Consider the following 21,551-nt stretch of genomic DNA (forward strand, 5'->3'; position numbering starts at 1 on the left):
AAACTACCCGGAATATTTTACAGTGATGGTCAAGATGGAGATTATAAAACATTCGTCCATCGTTTGATTCTATTTTAATATTTCGTTTTATTCACAACGAATGTTATATTTTATTCAAGTGTTTCACTTTCTGAGGTCAAATGCATTTCGAATGAATCGTAGATTATCAATTTCCTAGAATTGTGACGTCACTCACACGCCAAGATGCCTGGTTCTGTATATACGTCTCCATAAACAGATTCCCCAACAAAGATTTGTTGTAAAAAGACAAAATCCAAATTATCCCTTGGAAGACAAAGGTTATAAATGAGCTTAACATTTAAATACATAAATTAGTGTCTCGTGATTCCACCCTCATTGGTTTCATGAAGAACTTTTAAGAAAGCTACACAAATAAATTTCTTGGAAACAAAGACTCGGGACTAGTTTGGCGAGCGAAAATTGTTGGAATTTCTATATATTCCCAGTAAGTAAATAATTTCTGTTTACTTAAAGCACGAGTTTAAAAACTTCATTTATGTAACAAGTAAACTGCTGACTTTGCCTGAGGAAAACTTGGCAGAATATCAACAATGAGACACGATAGCTCTGAGGGGCACGATTTTTAAAGGAAACAATTTACTTCAGAAAAACAAGGGGGTGACGGGGTAGAGTCAATATCTGCATGGAAATGCGTCGCGGACTTGAAAAATGTAATCTTGGATATGGCATACATATATTCAACACATTTTATCGTTATTACATATGCCACTTTGTATCAGCTTAACTGAATTTTACGATTCCCATTTCTCGAGATCTGTTCCACGCATCTGAAATCAGCCTGTCTGTCCAAGTCTTGGAAATGCATGGGCAATATTTCGGACACAGCGGCTTAATATTCTCATGTTCAACGAAGATCAACTAACTAAAATGTCTGCCTTTTGCGATGTTACCATCGGGTCAGAGCTCATCGTCCTGCTAATGGGTGCAGTACGCACCTCTGAAACGTCGGCCATTACTAACAGACGACACGGCCCACTATCCCAGAAGGCTGTCATCCTTATACTAGCCGCCTTGAGAGCCTGAAATCTAACATTTTCAAAGCTACTGCAAATTATCCTGAAAGGTATTTTATGCCACAATGAACTGCATGAAAGTAACCAAAATCATGTACCTTCCCATTTAAATCGCTAGGTTCCGATTAGGCAGTGTGTGTGTTTCGTTGTCAACAAGTCGCTAGAGTCCCGTTGTCTGGACCGCTCCGCCCCCCATACATCGAGCAGCGCCATGAGTTCAAAGCCCTCGCATGTTCGAGAAGATGGACCACTGCAGACCCCGACAAACGATAAGGGGGCGCGTTTATAAAAATACAAACTTCGGTGCGATCACAACTATGTCTTATTTTATCACAAGAAATTATTGTAATGATAAATTCTCTCCTATTTTCTCGAACAGAAAATTCCTTGAGACGGAACAGTCTATAATAGGCTAAACCATGGAGATGACTACGACGATGATGATAAATTCTCTGAATCGAAATGTTACAGGTATTGTTTCATTTGTGTATAAAAGTTATAATATCACAACATAAGAATCTCCCGTCAGTAATAAAGAACAAAAATCTGAGTCCTGTGAATTTTGTTATGCGGAGATTTGACTATAGTATTTGTAACAAACACAATTTTATTTCCTTAATTAGACTCACTGACTATCACAACCCAAAACATATACGTTTTGACATGGCGTCCATAAATTAATTGGCGATCTGAAAGGCGTGTAATTATTTATTTATAGCACATACTAAATTAAGTATGTGCTACAAAATAGTCACACAACAATAATGTTTTTTCAAATGTGGTAACGAAAGTCACGCATAAGTTTTCCATTAAGTTTTTTTTAAATCGTTCACCAAACTATTGGCTTCCTACATATACATTTTCAGGGCAGCAGAAACCTCCGGTTTCAGGAGTACCGGTTAACAGGTTCTCCTCGGTCCCTACACGAGCTCATCAGTTTCCACTTTAATTTGCCGTGGCGAAGATCTCTTACAAAAAAACAAACACTGAAACGGTCTTCCGTTCCGTTCACAGATTTCTTGAACAACATGCAGGCAGTTGTATGAGGACAGGAAGAAGATATTTCTTGTTAACATTCATAAGCTTGTAAAATAGTAATTACGATACGGGTTTTCTCACACTTCTTTCAGCCTTGGAATTGGCAATAACGTTTCGTTAATTAAATACGACTATTATAAGGTAAAAGAACGATTGCACCCAATTACATATTCATTCACTGAATTTTTAGATTACTATGCACTGTAACATAAACAACACGTCAATTCTCTATAGCGGAAACAAAAAAAAATTATATATACATACACACACAATTCTGAAGAATGGTAATTATGTTTCGTATGCTCGCGAAGCAAAACCTTCGATACGTTTAAAAGGTCACGGACAAAATATGTATGCATTACTGCGGTCTCACCTTTATACTCCTTTGTGCTGGCGTTTAAAGCTTAATGCCAGCTATAATTAAACTGTACTGAATCTATAAACAATAACAATACAGTTTATGTAACAAATAAGATAACTTCCCTTTGAATTATCAACAGACATATATGCTGCATAATATTCTAATCCTACCACAATTATTGTAACTTTAATATAAAAATAACTTAAGGCCATTACTTAAGGAGGTTTAAAAATATTTGCGATATGAAACGAAGTGTTTACTGACTACGTCAGCTCTGTAGATGCCGATGATAGTTTATTTATCTACCTCCTTCATATTCGCCGCCGTGTGAACCTGTAACCTCGCCGGATGACTGAACTTTACACCATTTCACTTACTTCATACGGAAACATGCAGAATTACAGTGTCATCGTGTCGGGGCGTTTGTCACCTCTTTTAAACCCAATGACAGATTATTATGAACCTCGGTATACTATTCCACTAGAGACCACGCCACCTCCATATCTATTAACTGATGCCCAATAGTTTAGGATTTTATCCTGCTGTCACCTTAAGACGGAAGATGAACTAGTTTCCGATAGGTTTGGGTTCTTTAAAAATCTTAAACGATGAGTTTATAGAATACGAAAGTTAGGTTACGGCGTTCACAAAAGTCCCCCACTGGTCCGTCTCGAGCAAGTTTACTTCTTGAGACCCTATTTCGCGAAGACTCAATTTTGTTTAAACTACCTATTTTACATAGCGTATTACAAGGCATTCTTGTATAATACCGTGTCTTATCAAGCACGAAAATTCCGGATAGAAGGAAGTTCAAGTCGAGAGAACTACAGGTATCGTTTAGCTGTCATCTACCATCTACTTTTGTCTGGAATCGCAACTTTCCACGCCATCAAATCTATTTTCGTTGAGAAATTTGTACCGAGCTACTCGAAATTTCCTCGAGCAATAATAGTCAAGAATTTCCTTGCACAAGTACACAACGTCTTCGAAAGAACATCACAAACACCACATTATCTCCTTCAACAAGCCCAATCGATGGGCAATAGTCCCTTGTCTGTTGTAGGGAAATAAAATAACAGAACCTGTAACACCTAAGAAAGTTTAAATTGTTTTAACAATGATTCAACATAAAAATATTTCGACCAACAAAAAACCAAGACTGTAATAAGAATAAAAAATACTTGACTGAACAAATTAACGTAATGTAACTTAAGTTCAGACAAAAACAGACTTAAATGTAAAATCCGTTTAATTGTTTAAAAACCAACAAGTGAATTTAAATTATTTTCACGGTTACTTTCAAGATACCAAAACAAAAAGTAGTAATGTAATAGATACAGGTCAAAATCAGTTAGAGTTAACTAACAAAACAAAACATTTTCGTTTTCTAAATACTGCTGCCTCTGACGTAGTCTGACATTAGTCACTACACTAAATCGGTGGCGGAAAAAACTCACTTCCTTTGTTTCTCATTGGAGTGCCAATAAAAATAGTATCGTGAACCACAAGTTCTTGATCAGTTCGGTGAATTGTAACGTGTACGACAACACATTTTTTGTATCGTTTATGACTCAATTTTTCAAACATTCAGAAAATTTCCCGGCTTCCTTCCACATGCATCGATACAGTAATGTTCGCACAGCCAAGACAGAAAACGCAGTATAAAGTTATTGATGGAGATGACAGAGAGGTAGTTAGAAGGGTTAGATCATTGAGCTGATTCATTATTCTTTCCATCCTTCAGCCAGGATGTCGTAGAAAGAAACGGCAATTCACTGCTCCAGTGGAATTCAATGGAGGCCTTTGATATTCTAGCAGTTATGTCGCAAGGCTGTTGGTGAGGACTGCTCACCACACCCAAGGCTGCCTCTGCTTCCCTGTCTAGTAACGGGAACCAGTAGAGGACACGAGATCGCCGTCATAAAATCCACCTACATTAATCCGTGAAACTACTACCTATAAAGAAACGTGTTTCAAAAAAGCCCCCTAAAATTAAAATGCAACCGCATGTCCACCAGTTGGCGAAAATAACAAGTCCGAATTCATCTCTCGATATGCCATTTAAGATGAATACAAATAAATCCAGCAGAAGCTCCATGATGACAGAGCACAGTAAATTTTGAACACCATTTGTCAACAGTAATTATAATGTGTCGTGGTAAATTTTGATTTAGTTAATGTATAGGCCTACAGTAGGGTCTAAAGGTAAAAGTTAAAGTTGTCCAACTTCACCTCGTCACTAAGTCGGTGGTGCAGAGACAGAGTGAGAAGTGACATCAACTCTCTGAAGCTGATTGGCTCACGAAGACGCGACAGAAGACGCGCAGAGACGTCCAAAATTCAGTCGCCATCGTTAGAGTCGGTAACTTTAAATGCAAGTAATTATCTTCACGTCCCGGCCGCTTTACCCCTGAGGAACAAACCCCGATACCCACAGGGTAGGAGGTTGGGTGTACGTAATGATAAAGAGAAAAATCATGCCTAGCGGGTTAAACAAAAAATGCGTAGGTCTACATTTCTATGGCTGAATATATCAGTCCTTGTATGTCACTGCTGGCATGTTACTGGAGAAATTTCATACGTAGCAGACTATGTTACTATAATGCCAGAACAAAGACCGAAAAGACCTGCGTGTTAATAAAACATTCAGAGCCTTTCCTGCCCATCAGAACTACGTTTAACTGCGAGTCCGCTGGCAAAATATCTTAAAGAGTTCAACGTTTGGAAGCGCAAACGCCAAGTCTCCAGGAGAGCTGGCTGGCTTACTAAGCTTTTAAGTTTACAAATACATACATTTCTCTGCACAAGAACATTCTATTTATAAATTTCAGCAACCTGAAATATTTGGCCTTTCCCGTGTAGAACTAACAAACTGCCAGTCTTGTATGTACACTCTATTGTACACATCTTTGCACCGGCGTCAAGTTAGCGTTGCTAATAAACATATTGTATGAAACCCGACATTACAGTTTTGCGTTTATAACATACCGTCACTGGACACTGCCTTCGGCTAGATTAATTCAGTTAACAATTTGACATCCTTCTTCAAGACACACTTTAATAACACCCTCCCTTCGGTCTGCCAAATGGTTTCTTCCATTCGGTTTATACAAATAAAACGTGTACGCATTTCTCAACGCTTCCTTGCGTTCTGAATGTCCGGCCTATCTTGTCCTTGTGACTGTATCAACATTGAATTTTCTAATGAGTGACTATGTGGCCGACCGCTTTGTCCATATCGAGAGCCAACAGTCAGTCCGACCAACAAACGTTGTTTCCAGACCTTGAATTTAAAAATTAGGCAGGCCTGCTTTGTTATGACCGAGCCAGATTTTACATTAGTAACCAAATTCATTGCGTCAATCCTTGAATAGTGAACCCACTGAGGTCAATATCTCATGAGTGAGAACTCGCTACACCCGCGTTACAACCTAAATTAAGACGACAGTAATTAGATTTGTACGTGGCCAGCATGTAGTAATTCAATGAATTTTCTAAGTCGTTTTTACTAAGACATCCATATCAGAAAAAGATGGTGCCTGTTAAACGACAACTTCTACATGACTGCAGTTGTTACATTACATACAACGCTTGATAACTTCGATTAAACAATTTCGTTACTTTAAGATCGGCTCTGGGGTTCATCCAACCTCCTGGGTGAAGCGGATCTATCCTCAGAGTAATGCGGCCGAAGCGTGAAGCAAACTTACAAAAGAACCTTTCTGATACAGGAATGTGTACAAACCAAACACAAAGCACACCTTCTAAGAGGAACTCTGTTTAGAAGCAGATGCCTCTACCTTCATGTGCCAATAAAATGAACATTTCCGAATTATTCTTTCCAATCATATTCCCAAGACTAACAGACTATTAACAATTGTACCGGTAACTTGAAACCTAGCAATTCATCTTTATGCCTCACCAAAATTGGAACGGTTTGGATGAAGAGTGTGTGATGTGAAAATATATAATTATAACGGAAGGGCTTTGCGATAAACATGGACAAGATAAAGTCAAACGCTTACCTTTATCATCTGCACACACAGTAACATAGTCTATTGGCGTTTATAATCAGACTGCATGGAGCATTATATTTATATCTGGTATGTTGCGGCATATAAATTATTCTTATTACTGTCGACTGTGGTCTTGAAGGTGGTTATCAATGTCCCTCGAAAGCACTGGTAACCACATGCAACATCAGGAGGCGTCACAACCCTATTATTGAAGATTTCTGTCTTCTGGGTTACTGCGCTGTGTAGTCTGGTCGATGTTTACCAACGTTTCAGAGGTCATACTGCCTCCATCATCAGGGCGATGAGTATGAAGATTTCTGTCTTCTGGGTTGTTGCGCTGTGTAGTCTGGTCGATGTTAACCAACGTTTCTGAGGTCATACTGCTTCCGTCATCAGGGCGATTCTTAGTATGAAGATTTCTGTCTTCTGGGTTGTTGCGCTGTGTAGTCTGGTCGATGTTTACCAATGTTTCAGAGGTCATATTGCGATGAATCGCCCTGTAGACGGTGGCAGTATGACCTCTGAAATATTGGTAAACATCAACCAGACTACACAGCGCAGTAACCCAGAAGATAGAAATCTTCATAATCACCGCTGTGAAAACCCCAAATCTTACAACCTTATTATTGTCGGTGGTCTTACCACTACCACCACTGTTGCTGCTACTTCTTTACGTCCTTCACTTGTCATGCTCTTTGGCATCAAGTTCGCTTCGAACGTCGGAGTAAAAGAGAATATGATCAGGAATCTGGATCAATGCATAATTAAGCAACTGTACTTCAAAATAAAGAAACCAACATCATACCAATCAGTGTCTTACACAATTTATAACATCTAAATTGAAGAAGCAAATTTGTCCCACCTTTACAGACGTGCTCGACTGTAAGATGATTCACAGACAAAATAAATCCAACGTATTAACAGAATGCTCTAAAATATTCCAGAATACAACAAAGGGATATAAAACAATATTTATAATGTCAAAAACTACAAAGCTACGTTCTTTACTTTCGACATGCGTAATGTATTGCTTGTAGAATTTCACGAAAAACGTGTCGTCCTTCATTTCAAGAATTATTATTGCCACGTTTTATCTCCAATCAGAATTAATACACGCACGCACATAAAACACGCTTTCACCGGTTGTTTTGATGAGAAACGGAAAAACAAGTGACTTATGTAAAAACAAACCACGACGAAACAGTGACGATGAATCTGAGATAATTACACAACGAAGAAATTCGTAATCATCACATTTCTCACAACATTGTAAGGATGAGCATGTCTGAGACGGCTTAAATAGGCCCATGCAACTTCGATTCGGAAAATAAGACATTCGTGCGGAATTATGCTGAGGAAAAACACTACAAAGATATTAACATTTATCTTAGGGAGACAAGTTCTGTAGGATTAAACTGGTTAAGGATAGTATTTACCTATGGACTTCTGGACCTTCGCGACACACCACACGAATTTTCAGGTTCGGTATTAGTAAATGTATTTAAAACACAGGCCAACGTGAAATCATTTAAAATGAGAATGAACCGCATAGCAAGAAATACTAATTTTTAATAAACAAACTGACATGGGGTGTATTGTCATGTGGGGGGGGGGGGGGGGGGGGGCTTTCACCTGCAGCCGGAAACAATATTTCGTCGCCCATAGTTCCCCGTCTCAGTTTCACTAACGAACGAACTACAATCTCCTCTGAGGAAGTTTTGATTTCGTTTGGTTTAAAAGGAGAAATCCATTCACTTACTTATCCGTCCATATGTTAAAAACTCTGTGTAATGAATATTCACTGAAAACACACTTACAAGCTATTTAAAAAGCCAGCTTTCAGCTACTTCCATTCCATCGCTGTTTCCTCCCCATTTAAAACAAAACAAATGAATCGAGATAGACATGTGCTGCAGAATAGACAGCATAATAAAAAAAACTTGACAATATCATCCCAATATGCGGGTTTGTGTGGGGTAAAAAAGAAGTAAAATGAGAGACAGAAACAAGACAAAACCATGGCGTCAGCCGCATTGCATCGAGTGTTAAGAGAAAAAACGATCTAACCAAACACGTGTTAAAACAAGGTTTAAAGGCCCATGATGAAGATCAAGGGGGAATGTCTCACAAGCGCAAAATGCGAACCATAGAATTTGTTATTTTAACATTTAACGTGTCTTTCTAGTGCTTTGAAAACTAAACGTTCAAGAATTCACACGGATCTAAGAAGAAGAATAAATTGGGCGATTTATAAACAGTAATACTCCTCCAAATCCAGTACTTTCTTCGTATGTTTCTGGGCATGAAAACACATTTTCGAACGTCTGGACGCATATTTAAGGTGTGTGTACTGTTATCAGAGATTAGTACATTGTTCCTATTTCTAGACCTATTATTTTTGTCATGGTTGTTGTGATTTCCATTAGTATTTTTATTGATTCTTTACTGTTGCTATTATCCAACAGTTACCTACGGTCGCATTAGTGCAACGATGACCTAAGATAGCGCAAGTGCAACAATGGCCTAAATACATTTAGTGGAGTTGGGGTTTTCACGGCTGAGAGTCCGAAGAAGCCCGTCTTCTGGGTTGTTGTGCCGGGTAGTCTAGTACAAGTTCACGAAAGTATCAGAGGTCCTTGCTGCCTCCTCATCAGGGCAATCGTTGATAAATATCTATCAGACTACACGGCGCTACAACACAGAAGACAGCCATCTTCCTAAACTACGTTTGTTGCCTTCGATACGACTATGGAATTTGTCATTCCTTTAGTCGTCCTGCTGACGTCAACTCCCGTAATGGGACGTGAATAGCATCTCTGAAATGTCAGTGTACTCAAAAGAGTACACCTTTCCAGTCTCATATAATGTCGGATCTATACCGAGGAATAATTCCTCGCGGGGAAGGCGGACGGAGCATCAGGCTGAATCACCTTCATCTAGCACCTAGGTTAAAAATGTAATAACCTCGGTTGTAATTGCATTCCTTTATATGTGATCACGGTATGATACTTGATTAAAGCATATGAACAACTTCACTTTATTTACCATGTTTTATTATTGAAATTTGTCTGCTAATGATTGATTCAGTGTTTACTAATATGACTCGTATTCTATGAAAGGTGTAGTACTCCAACACATACAAATTCCGCCACTACAATTTAAACTTCAAACAACATTTCACCGCATATATTACACTGTACAACAAGTAATTTAGGTCCTTTTTATTCTAAACACTGTGCGTAACAGCACTCAGCAGGGGAATATTGGGGGAGCAATGAAGAGGAGTGTCTAAAAGCCAGTGGTAGCAATTCCAAAAATATCTCCTAAACCCTACAATCGTGAGGGGCGACATTTTTAACCCTCACACGGCCCCGTCCCGTCTGACACGCACCAAGTATAAGAGTACTTGAGACTTCGTCATCAAACCCCACAGCGATTGGTGGTTACTTCTTGTTTTGTCTTCATACATCACGTGTCCTCTTCCTTGTTAAATTTATCATTGCTGAATGAAACGTAAGAGGAAGACCTGTACATACATAAAGACGTGATATCACACCTACCACAACTGCAAAAAGAAAAAGAGAAATAGACAATGGAAAGAGAACAAAAGAAAGAGATAAACAAGTAATGTATGTAGGATTTGAGTTTTTCACGGCGGTAAGTCCGAAGATAGCTGTCATCTGGCTGCTGCCATCATCAAGGCGATGATCGCCCTGAGAATCGACACAAACTGAACCAACGTGCAATAGTGAAATAGGCAATATTGCGGAGTATTTGCACATAAAGCCTCAGAAGGATCCATATATAAATATTACAAAATCACATGATAGGTCCCAAGTAATAATAAATTCAATAATTAAGACAGCATCAAAAATCAAAGAAGGGCTAAATTCTGAAGATAAAATCAATTACATAAATAAAGGAAAACAATAAATTAAGTCATTGGTTCAAGAATCTATAAAGAAAAAGTGGGAGAACAGTATCTCCGAAGTTTGGACAGACGGCTTATAAGTAAAGAAGACAAATTTTTGTCGCTAATAAAAGGAGATTTGAAAGGGGAAACTGAAAGTCAAGTTACAGCAGCACAAGACCAAGCACTAAACACTAAATATTATGCAGCTAAAATAATAAAAAAAAAAATACTGACAGCAAATGCAGATTATGTCAGCAATTTGAGGAAGTGACAGCTCACATTGTGTCTGGGTGCTGGCAAAAGAGAAATATATACACGACATAATCGTGTCTGCACTCAGTTACTTTTAACATATTCAGGAAAGTAGTGGTAAAGTTAGAGAGCAAGTCAAAACAGATAGAACTATTCCAAATAAAAAACTTGATATTATAATTCGAAACAAAAATGAAACTTCTCTCTAAATTGATAAAGCGATACCAACCGACAGAAAGCGGAAATTATCTAGAAATACAAGGATCTTCTCACTAAAACACAACGAATGTCGAAAGAAAGAGCAAAAGTAATTCTAAAAATTATAGGAGCAACTGGAACCGTCTCCAAGTCACTCAAAAAATATTTGGTCAACATTACGGGGAACACGACATTCGGGAACTTCAGAAAACCGCCATTCTAGGAACATCATACATCAATCAAAAGACCCTGATGTAAAATTTATAATAATGCCTCACACGAAACCTGTATAGCCAATGTAACACATTAAAAACAAAATGTATTTCAGAAATAACTGCTGCACTGACCCAGTAAAACGGTGAATAGATGGAATAATAATAATAATGGCAGCAGCAGTTCCTGGGAGGTCATCATGATCCTGTGCATCATCATCCTTTGTTTGCATTTTCGTTAGCTCGTGTTCGATTTTGTTCGGAAGATTTCAGATGTGCGAGTTCGCTTTTGGATGACGAGCCAAGCAAAATTTCGTAATGCGAGAACTGACTGTAATAACAATTAATAAATGTTAAAGAAAATATAATCACAGACAACGAAGAAGTAACGTTAATAATCTTCAGAAACGCTTGGTTACTGCAAGAAATCCAATATTTATATCAGAGACTGGCGAACAAGAAGAAAAAAGTAACTGTTCTATCGCGAAGCGTTTTAAACCGTTCAGGCGTAACCTCTGTTTGGCTTGCCGCTGGCTATGGCAGCAAACAACAGTACAGGCTATTTATACGCCCGTTACAAAAACGACTCCAGATGGGCGGGGCTGTATATGCAGAGGTAGGGGTGAAGGAGGGCGAAATCCGTTCCCATAGCGACGGAAGATGAAAACGCACTGTGACCGGAGCATTGCCCGTACCAGACATTGACTCTTGTCAAGGTCGCCTGCAAATCAGCTGGTCCGGCGCTGACCTGCATTCAACGGGAACCTCCACCTTAAGGAAGATTTGTGGCAATGACGAATCACGATACCGCTAACGTACGAACAGAATCAGTGACTAGTGACGTTCGTTACTAGTTTCAAGGCCCTGTGATGTCACATAGAATCTAATTTCAGTATGTTAGGCGCGTTGTAAAATACACTCATTACCTTCACCATATCTGTCCGTCCGTCCTCATGTAACAACACAAGAACGGCTGAACAGATTTTCATAAAATCTTATATCAGGGAGTTCTGCGAAAGTGCTTCGACACATTATCCAACATTTGTTAAAATCTGAAGATGAGGACCGCAGACCACATTACATCGGTTTCCAGCGACGAAACAGACTGGTTGGAGAATCCCCAACTAGCCTCGCAACAAAATACGGGATCTGTGACAATCCTCTTTGACTGCGTAATCACCAGCCAGACAGACACTAGTCACCACACACACCGCTAGCTCACCGATCCTAAACAATTCTAACATTGGTACCATTAGATACGGTGAAATTTCGCAATGTGTACTTTTCTTAACTTGTTTAACTTTCGAAAAACAACCAGACCACAATTTTGCCATATAGAGAAAGATCATGTGCATTTTTACATGACGAAGGCGTTCAAATCTTATACGAAATTTTCATTGTTTCATTTGGATGCGAACGTGTCTTAGAAATTCTATCTTTATTTCATTAACTGCAACCCAGTTCCATTTGTCTTATTCTCTTTCCTTTTACTTCTAACGGGCGTCGATCGCACGGTTTCTTCTCAGCCACTGTAAGACTTACTTAACAAGTAAAACAATCTCGCCCACAAAGGAAACCACTTCTACAAAAAAAATTCATTACATTGAAAGAACAGAACATAATCCACTAGTCGCACCACACGTGCTAGTCTGCACGTGGTAAAGGCACCTCCACCACACACATGTGGCGCCTACTTGCCCGTTGACCCGGTAACTCGCTTCCAGACAAGGGCTGGAATTACACCAGTTCGGCCATCCACCATTGAGTTCTATTGCTACCAGGAGTTCTTCCGTTCCTCACACACTTAATGCTGCTGCATCTTATGGAAGGGAAATGATGGATTCACGTCAACTGGTAATGGTTCATCTGACGTATTGCTTCCTTCTTCTTTTCGCAAGACTTGCTTCCCTGTTCTATTCTATGGAACAAAATAAGGTCGGGGACAGGGGAAGACGGGAATTACTGTCTGGGCGAAGTAAGCAACGATGGCTCGAAGTGAAGATGGCTAATGGGAAGAAATTTGCAAATAGTTTCCGGGTCTCAGACAGTAGCTAAATACTGGAGCAGAAATAGATTAATAAGTGCAGTGATCAAACAGATGTAATGAATGATCATCTAATGACTCTTGAACTAATTAGTACATTTGTGTACAAGGATAGGACACTTTCTGAAGTTACTTAAAATGTATACTGTTTAATGGACGCACGCCTAATATATTTTCAGCCTACTTAGAGAATTTTATCCGGGTATTGCCACACACATCATAAATAGAACCCCACCTATTATCCTAAAATTTATTTATCTGCCTCAATGTTCAATGTAACTGCAGCGGCAATAAAATGATAGTTACCAGGCAAGCGTGTTATTAACTGTGGACAACATGAAATACATGGAAGAGTAAAAACCTGAGGATTCTTCATTCCCTTCACTTCATAGCTCAGAAGTGAATTCAGCTCTCCCACTTCCCACACACATTAATTAAGTGGTGAGAGAGACACATTCAGGTTCTTATGCCTCGAATTTGATGACGTAAATGGAAGCCTGTACTGCTACAAGACGCCTGGTTTTGGTTCTTGCTACGACTTCTTGTCGACTTCATGTCAGAGATGACGTCTGTTGCTCTTATCAGTACGTCAGTCAGCGTGACCTTGAAATATTTACTATTCTCTTTTCATCTCCAAATCATAACTTTGTACTAACCAAAATTATTTCAAATGAATACGACATTACAAGTTCCGTACATGGTTCAGGTGGTCTACCGCCGGTTTCTCATCATGGAGGTCCGAAATCAATACCAGAACAGTCCATATGCAATGCAACGTACAACGACAGGAAGAAATACAAGTTTATCGCCTGAGAACTCGAGGTCTTACTGCCAATCATTGATCTGCCGACGCTCCACTCGTATCTCCGTCCGCTGTAAGTATGACAGAAGCATCCAGCCAGTAAACATGCCGTCGATCAGTTTGAGTGTCACCACAGTACGACACTTCGCGGAATGCACAGTATTATGTTTAAAATGCTGATGTAAGAGGCAACACAGCCGACAATAAAGTAATAAATGTGACAAATACAGCTAAATAGTGCAGTCTAAGCCGCATATTTCCTTGAACCACTCAAACACTGCGACCCCGGGTTATAAACCCTTCGAGTATGTGGGAATATGTCTGCATTTTTCTGTGTTCTATTGGCATGTGTTATGCAGAGGTTCTGCGGCGAGCCGATCCCCTGTCCAAGAAGTCTGACCAAGGATTCACTGTTCCAGAATTAATTCTGAGTCTAAACTGGTCAGAGAGAGTAATTCTTCACAGATGAATAATAAATAGATACTATCTTTAACTTTTGTCCTAGTTTCTTACTCCCATTCTCATTTTTCAGGTTTTCTCTTCCCTTAGCTTCCTGTCTGCCTTTTATAAATATAATTCTCGAATTTCTTTGAATCCTTACACGCTTCTCTTTCCTTCTTCACAGAAGGTACTGCTTCCTTCAACTGGCTTTTGAACACAGGGCAACTATGATTGACACTGTGAGCTCAAATTATTAGTTACCTGCTTACAGTTTAGTCTGAATGTCCAGTACCAGCAACTGAACAAAACACCAAATAACTGACGCCATGCGAGAGGGCCCCCTTAGATATTAGTCAAACGGTCACAAAAATGTTTGTTTTTATAAATACTGCATCCAGTTCCCTACTTTCCAAATCCTTATATAATGTTTCAGAATACGTTTACGGACAACTTGACACTAAAAACCTAAATTTTGTTAATAATATTAAAACCTATAAATAAAATATATATGGTTCTGAGGTACTCCGCTGTAAGAATCATTACAATTCTCTCATAAATAAAAGCTTAATACTGCTAATATGAAGATCAGAATATAGGAAGGTCGTCACGTCACTACGTCTTTAATTTGCAGAAACACATCTTCCATGAATCGCATACAAAACTGAAGTTACATTTTATTACCACCTTATTAATGAAACGACAATAAATAAAGTAATCATAAAGGACTCTAAGTGCGTCGATGAAATATTACAAAACCAGATTTCAACTCAACATCTTTAAATATAATCAATCTTAAACAGTTTTCGTATTCTACTCGTCTTTTGCTCCTAATTAACGTAGCCTATATCACGTTCCCACAGGCGAGACCTTCTCTTCCGCCAGAATTTGAAACGTATTCTCCGTTCCGTATATAATCGGGCTCGTGGTTTTATTTAAAAAAAGTTTAAACCCCACTTCCTGTTTGTCCCGTGATCTAAATACTTGTTTTGGGCCAGTTATCTTCAAAACCTATAGCTGCGGTGTATTTCCGGTAAATGATACGACCGTTAGCTCAGTCAGCATGCGAGGTTAACAGAAAGACCACAATATAAAGGAGTACGCCTACAGAGTATTATGGAGTACTACGTAATTTCTCGGAACTGAGAGAATCCACTGGACCTATACGGCAATTAAGTCTTGTTTACACATTCAAATCTGACTTCGTGGAGGAGAGTCAGAATTTCGGGCCTTTTTCGAAACCCTAAAATACATTATCATCTTCACAAGAGCCTACTACTGAAATCTAACCTAACCCTGTTGAACCCAGACCACATCATCACATCCTGTCTTTAAGATCTATTTTAATACTGACCTCCCATTTACACCTCCGTGACACAAGTGGCCCCTTCTGTCCAGGTCTTCAAATTAAAATGTTGTATGTATTTATGATCTTCCTCTTGCGTGCTCCATGCCCCACCCATCTCCTTCTCCTTCTCCTTGATTTAATCGTCCTAATACTATATGGTAACGAGTACAAAATATGCAGAAGTTCACCATACAGTTTTTTAGTCCTCCTGCTACATTTACTTTCAGACCAAACATTCTCCTCAGCACTTTGCTCCATAAAAATGTACGCTCTTCATTTAGACTATATATAGCAGCCCTCAAGTATCCTATAGTTTTCCCATGATGTTCCATGTTAATACATTAATCCGTCAGTATTATAAAACATAAAACACCTTGACCCTTTTACATTTGAAATATATTACAGTCGTAAATTAAACAATATGTTGTAAAAATTACGCGGGCCGGAAAAAGTGACGGTGGGTCGTAGCGAGATAAAAATCAATTGTACATGTTTAAATTAAATTCAAAACGATGTTGTCTGTCAGAGACAGGGCGAAATATCTAGTGTTTCTGACACAAAATAAGAACACGGTCAGTGCTCATGATCATACGTTTTAATTACATGCATTTGTTTATCATGAGAGGTCGGAAAACCGTGGCGAGCGACTTATCGATTTACTTCCCCTTGTGTTGGGGGAGATGCAGCGCTCTGTTCCCGTAGTGGGGTAATGAACTGCCGGTCATAGACTTCTCTTCAGCCCGCAACACTTCCGTCTCGGCATTCGACAGTTCCTAGCTCCCGCTCGGATAACGGACATAACCGCTACATCTTGCATCCCGCACAGTAGCCTGTCTCTCATCCAGAGTTATTGAACATCGACGTCAGTCTTTCACTCACCAGTCCTCATCAGAAGTGACGTAAGCACTACGCAATGAAGACCCATGGGGACTGAAAGTAAACACCCACGCTCCCCTAACCTCAACACCAGACTGAGGTAAGCGGTTACCTTTACTCTCTGGCCGCCTTGTCCCCCAGTACCAGTCAGATCCATTGCTGTGAGAGCCCCAAAGCCGGTCTGGACGCGGTGGCGAAGAGCAAAATTCTGCCTAAGCCAGAAATCAAAGCCTTCTATCACATTCCTTCATAATCATATTCTTGCACCAACACTTAGGTCTCTTAATAATCTTCCCTTCGCATTTACTGACCAGGATTTTGTATACATCTCTCATATCCTCCATGCATATTAGATGCCACGCCCCTCTCATTATCCTTAATATGATAATAGCACTGAATAAACACTTCTGCAAATTATGCAGATCATGTAATGCACTTTTATCCAACCTCCTGTTATTTCCTACCTCGTGGGTACAAATTCTTCCTTAACATTCTGTTCTCAAACTATTTACAGTATGAATTATTAATTTTGGCGTGTGACTTCCATGGGACTATTGCAAAAATAGAACTATGAGCTAAGACAGTATAAAGTAGATAATCCCAAGTCTCAGTGAGTAACCACAGACATTTGTACTACTGTAATAATAATAATCATTGTGAAAATGGTGAATAGATGGAACAATAATAACACTAATACTACTGCTTCTTATACTTCTCTCACACCATGCTATGGGATATCTGTCCACGATGCAAGGCGAAACGCTTTAATATAATTATCATAATTAGACCAATTATTATCGTCAAAAGGACTCTCGTATCACATACAAAATATTCTTCACGGAAAACCACACAAGGTGAATGTTAATGGAGTCGAAAGAAGAGATTCTAGACTATTCTATACCACTACCCCGGCTGGTTTCATGCATAGAACTATGATAACGTCGCGATTTAAAGTTCCCTGGCAGCTACTGCATATGACGTAGCAAGCCTCAGCTCAGGAAAAATTACCTGTGTCGACGTCTTTTCATTACTCCAAAAGTCGAAGCGTGCGTTCGCAAGGTTGCAGCAGTCAAAGTGCATACCAGTATGTCTAGTGGCGTAAAAAATCGTCGGCGATCGCAAATAAAAAAAATACGATTGGCAAAGAGCCTGGCAAACACGTGGCTGTTGGCCAATGCTGTTTCGAGCCGGATAGCGGCGAGCGTTGATTCGAGAGATCGTTAAATCGGTCGATACTGAAAGAGGTCGGGCAGAATAACCGGTCTCCGGGACGAGTGTCGAACCAGGAACTTCCTTCATACAAACCAGAAGTACTAACCACTCAACAGCGACGTCCGGTTAACAAAAAACATACGAAACATCCTAACATTCTATGAATAACAAACTGCATGAGTGATCGTCAAAGAATACGAGCAAATAGTTTCGTGTTCTCTTTCCCCCATCTCGTGCAGAGGTTAATAACATGTGGATCGTCTGTACTCCACCCCTGAATAACTTTACCCACGGAGGTCTCTTGGAGAAGATGATAATGGACATTCTTAACGGTTCGCCTTTACCAAACCACTTATCTTTCAAGGCTCTGAAAGACTGTCATACTTTCAGAACAAAGGGAACAAAATAACATTCTTCTTGGTGAAAGATTTTAGCCAAAATATTATATTATTTTGGTTAAAGGGTACGGAAATTCTACTACATTATCTTAGTATAAGGGCAAGAAAATTCTACAGTTTCCAAAACATCTTCAGTCACTAAATTTTGCTTTCTTGGAACAATAGAAGATCCCTTGTTTGTGAAGGAGAGAAGATATCCTATAGTGTATTCGTATATCTCTCATTTCCTTTTCTCAGAAGCAATGATCCTTAAGAACACTCAACATCAATGGACAAATCTCTTCAACAAATCAGAAACGATAGCATAGCAGACATCCGTGGCCCAGTGTAAATCCCAGGACAGTCCGTTTCGAATTTAAATGCTGCCGAAAGCGTCCGTTTCAGCCAACTTTTCAAAAATGAAGTATATTGAAATAATGAGTCATTATTTGTGGTAACCTTATTAATATGTTTGAGATATGAGGAACTCACGGCAGTGAAGATGTCGATGTTGTTCTTCTGGGTTGTAGTACAGTGTGGACTTGTAAGTGGATAGCAACGATTCCTAGAAACATACTACCTCCGCCTTCAGGGCTGAAACTCTGAACCAGAGCTCTTTACAGGCAACGAAAGCCAAAGTGCTGCTTGCTCATAACGTTAACGGCATCGCCAGGTCTGAAAAAAAACACTTGACACGATGGCAAATCGCAACCCGACTTAAAACAGCTATGTTACTTTTGCGCCACTTTGTACTTCATACTGAATAGTTTCTTTAAAGTCGTTTCTCGTAAAATTTGCTACAGGCCTCTCACAGTTTCGGTACCTGGTTCGAGCTTCATCTAAGACCTGACACATGGTGCGATTCACTATAAGGAAGTTTAGTCTGGCAGATAACATTTTATAACTTTCGTATGCCATCTTCCATTAAATACGCGTATGAAGTCATCTTGTCAACTGCATTCATCCTCAGTCGTGCTTTGCAGTCACAGATATTTATTCTTTATTCTATTTAACGCACTGGATTGCGGTTTCTAAACGTTTATTTCAAGAGCCGGCAAGCGCTAATCGGTCTAGTGCCAATAAAATGTTGCCACGAATCTTAAATCCTAAACACGTGCTGCAAATTTATTTTTCTGGGCGCCAATAAGAGCGCAAACGCTGTTTACAGCATACACATGCATAGTTTACTTAAATTATTCATCATTTACACAAACCTATATCTATCTGAAAATTTTCTTTTAAACTGCATGCGCCTAAATGAACGTGGAACGACACCAAATCAGGAACGAAGTCCCCGAGAATGTTTTAAGCGTAAGTATGTGAAAGAAAGAAATTTAATACAAGTAACAGGATTATCATTACCCTGTCAACTTTTCAAAAATCTACAAATCTGAACAAAAATTATATCATCAGTTATTTTCTGACATGTGAGCTCTTACTTTTAAGATAATCACGTAAATTACACGAATATAGGACAAAGTACTCAGAAAAATATTTTGATCTAAAAAAGAACGAAGATTAAGTGAGCAACACATGACATTGCATAACGATAACAGTGAATTTTGCAGTTTAGCTATTGTTATGAGGAAAGAGGGCGCACTCGGCCTGTGGCCTGGAAGGTGGAGACAAGATATAAATACAGAATTTTGATGAGAAAACCTCTTCGGAGACGTCGACTTTGAAGAATGAGACGGACATAACAGAATAATATATAGATCTGAAGGAGATGGGTGGTGAAGATGACAAGTAGATGAAATAGCTCAGGGTCATCTCAAATTGCGGGCTCGGCGTTCTATAGTTGCGTTGAGCTTTCGGGTTCTTCTACCACCACCTGACGCACATGGTACAGCAGAAAACTGCTGAGAGCTAACAGATGTGATCTAACGGAAGTCTGTAGGCTACTCACCTCCAGTTCCCAGTACTTTGAGGAGCTCGAAGTTGGACATGTCAACTCGGCCTATACCAGTCAGGTTCACTGTAACAAGACCAAGACATCAGGATTACAGACGAGACCGGAAAAAAACATTCAACTAAAATAACGCACGAAATATACATTGTAATTAGCTAAGCACACGGCTTGTTTATCACAATCAAAGTGACATAACACACCTTCCATATAAATACCTCAATATATCGTCACATACATGTATCAATGGAACATGAGCCAGTTTAAGAGACTTGATGCCATAAAAATTACTCTCTTCAGCGATGTTGCGCCGTGCAAGGCGATGGAGGCAGTAGGTACCTCTGAAACGTCAGTCAAATTTACAACACCACACGACGCAACATCCCAGAAGACAGTAATCTTCATACTCGCCACTGTGAGAACCTGAAATCTCACCCAAGAATGGATTGTTGATCACTTTATACAATTTCCAAAAATAAAACGGGAATATCATACAGAAGATTTTATGGTCTACAACTTGTGGACAAAATGCTGAATGAAGTGTTACATTTTGTTGGAAAACCTTAATTTCTCCCTATACTACACACTAACTCTTGACAGAAAATAATCAATAAAATCATATCTAGGTGTGTACGGATCGGTTATCCAGAATTATAGCTCCGACATGAAAAACATATGTTGGTTCTGACAGGTACGTAATTTCCAGATATGTAGCTGGTCTTGTTCGCATATGGTCTTCATTAGGACGCTGAAACACCGCCTCACCCCATCGTTAACAGGTTTCAGGACGTTGAAGAGGATATTTAGATGTGAGAGAGAGAAAGTAGTGCAACTGAGAAACCACAGGGTGACTGCCTTCTTATTCTTAATTGTGCTTCTCGCCGATCATCATCAGAGTTAAATTTCTGGCGAGTATGAATATTGCTGTCTTCTGGGATGTTTCGTCATGAAGTGTGGCAGTTTATCAACGTTTAAGACGTACTTAATCTCCATTATCAGGGCGATGAAGATGAAAGCAGTAAGCAGTAACGTCGGCAAACGTCTACCACACTACAGGGCGCAACTTCCCAGAAGACATCATCACCAGGGTGATCAAATAAATATGGAAAAGATGTGCGGAACACATAATTCACAGGAAGTCGTGAAATGCTTACGGAATTTTAGTCGGAAAACCTGAAGGGCAGAAATTGTTTCGGAGGCCTCTGGCGTAGATGAAAGATGTGAGGACACGAACAAATTTATTGAACTGGGAATACGGCCCAGTGTCAAACTCTTGTAAACACGGTAATAAATCAACGAGTTCAATAAAAAGGGTGGAGAATTTCTTGACGAGTTGAGCAAATATCAGCCTCTACAGAAGGATTGTGTTGGAGTTATTTAATGTCTACTCCCCTTAAATATTAAACGTGTGAAAGGAAATCACAATTTCTTAATGTGACAAAAATGTTAAAAAGTAGGATACAAAAACAAATGAAAAATATTAAAACAAATTATCGATATGTT

General features: G+C 39.3%; 1 protein-coding gene across 2 annotated transcripts in view; it reads right to left on the reverse strand.

Moving 5' to 3' along the window:
* LOC110839737 (ribosomal protein S6 kinase alpha-5) overlaps window positions 1–21,551 on the reverse strand; it is a 212,077-nt gene that overhangs the window by 72,306 nt on the left and 118,220 nt on the right. For both annotated transcript variants that reach the window (XM_087353988.1, XM_087353987.1), the window contains exon 2: window positions 20,049–20,117. In XM_087353988.1, the coding sequence (XP_087210114.1) occupies window positions 20,049–20,117 (69 nt within the window). The remainder of the gene's footprint in view (window positions 1–20,048; window positions 20,118–21,551) is intronic.

Source organism: Zootermopsis nevadensis, unplaced genomic scaffold, assembly GCF_977971745.1.
Source record: "Zootermopsis nevadensis isolate Lab colony 2312 unplaced genomic scaffold, Znev_1.0 Znev_ptg000022l, whole genome shotgun sequence".
NCBI classification, from domain to species: Eukaryota; Metazoa; Arthropoda; class Insecta; order Blattodea; family Termopsidae; genus Zootermopsis; species Zootermopsis nevadensis.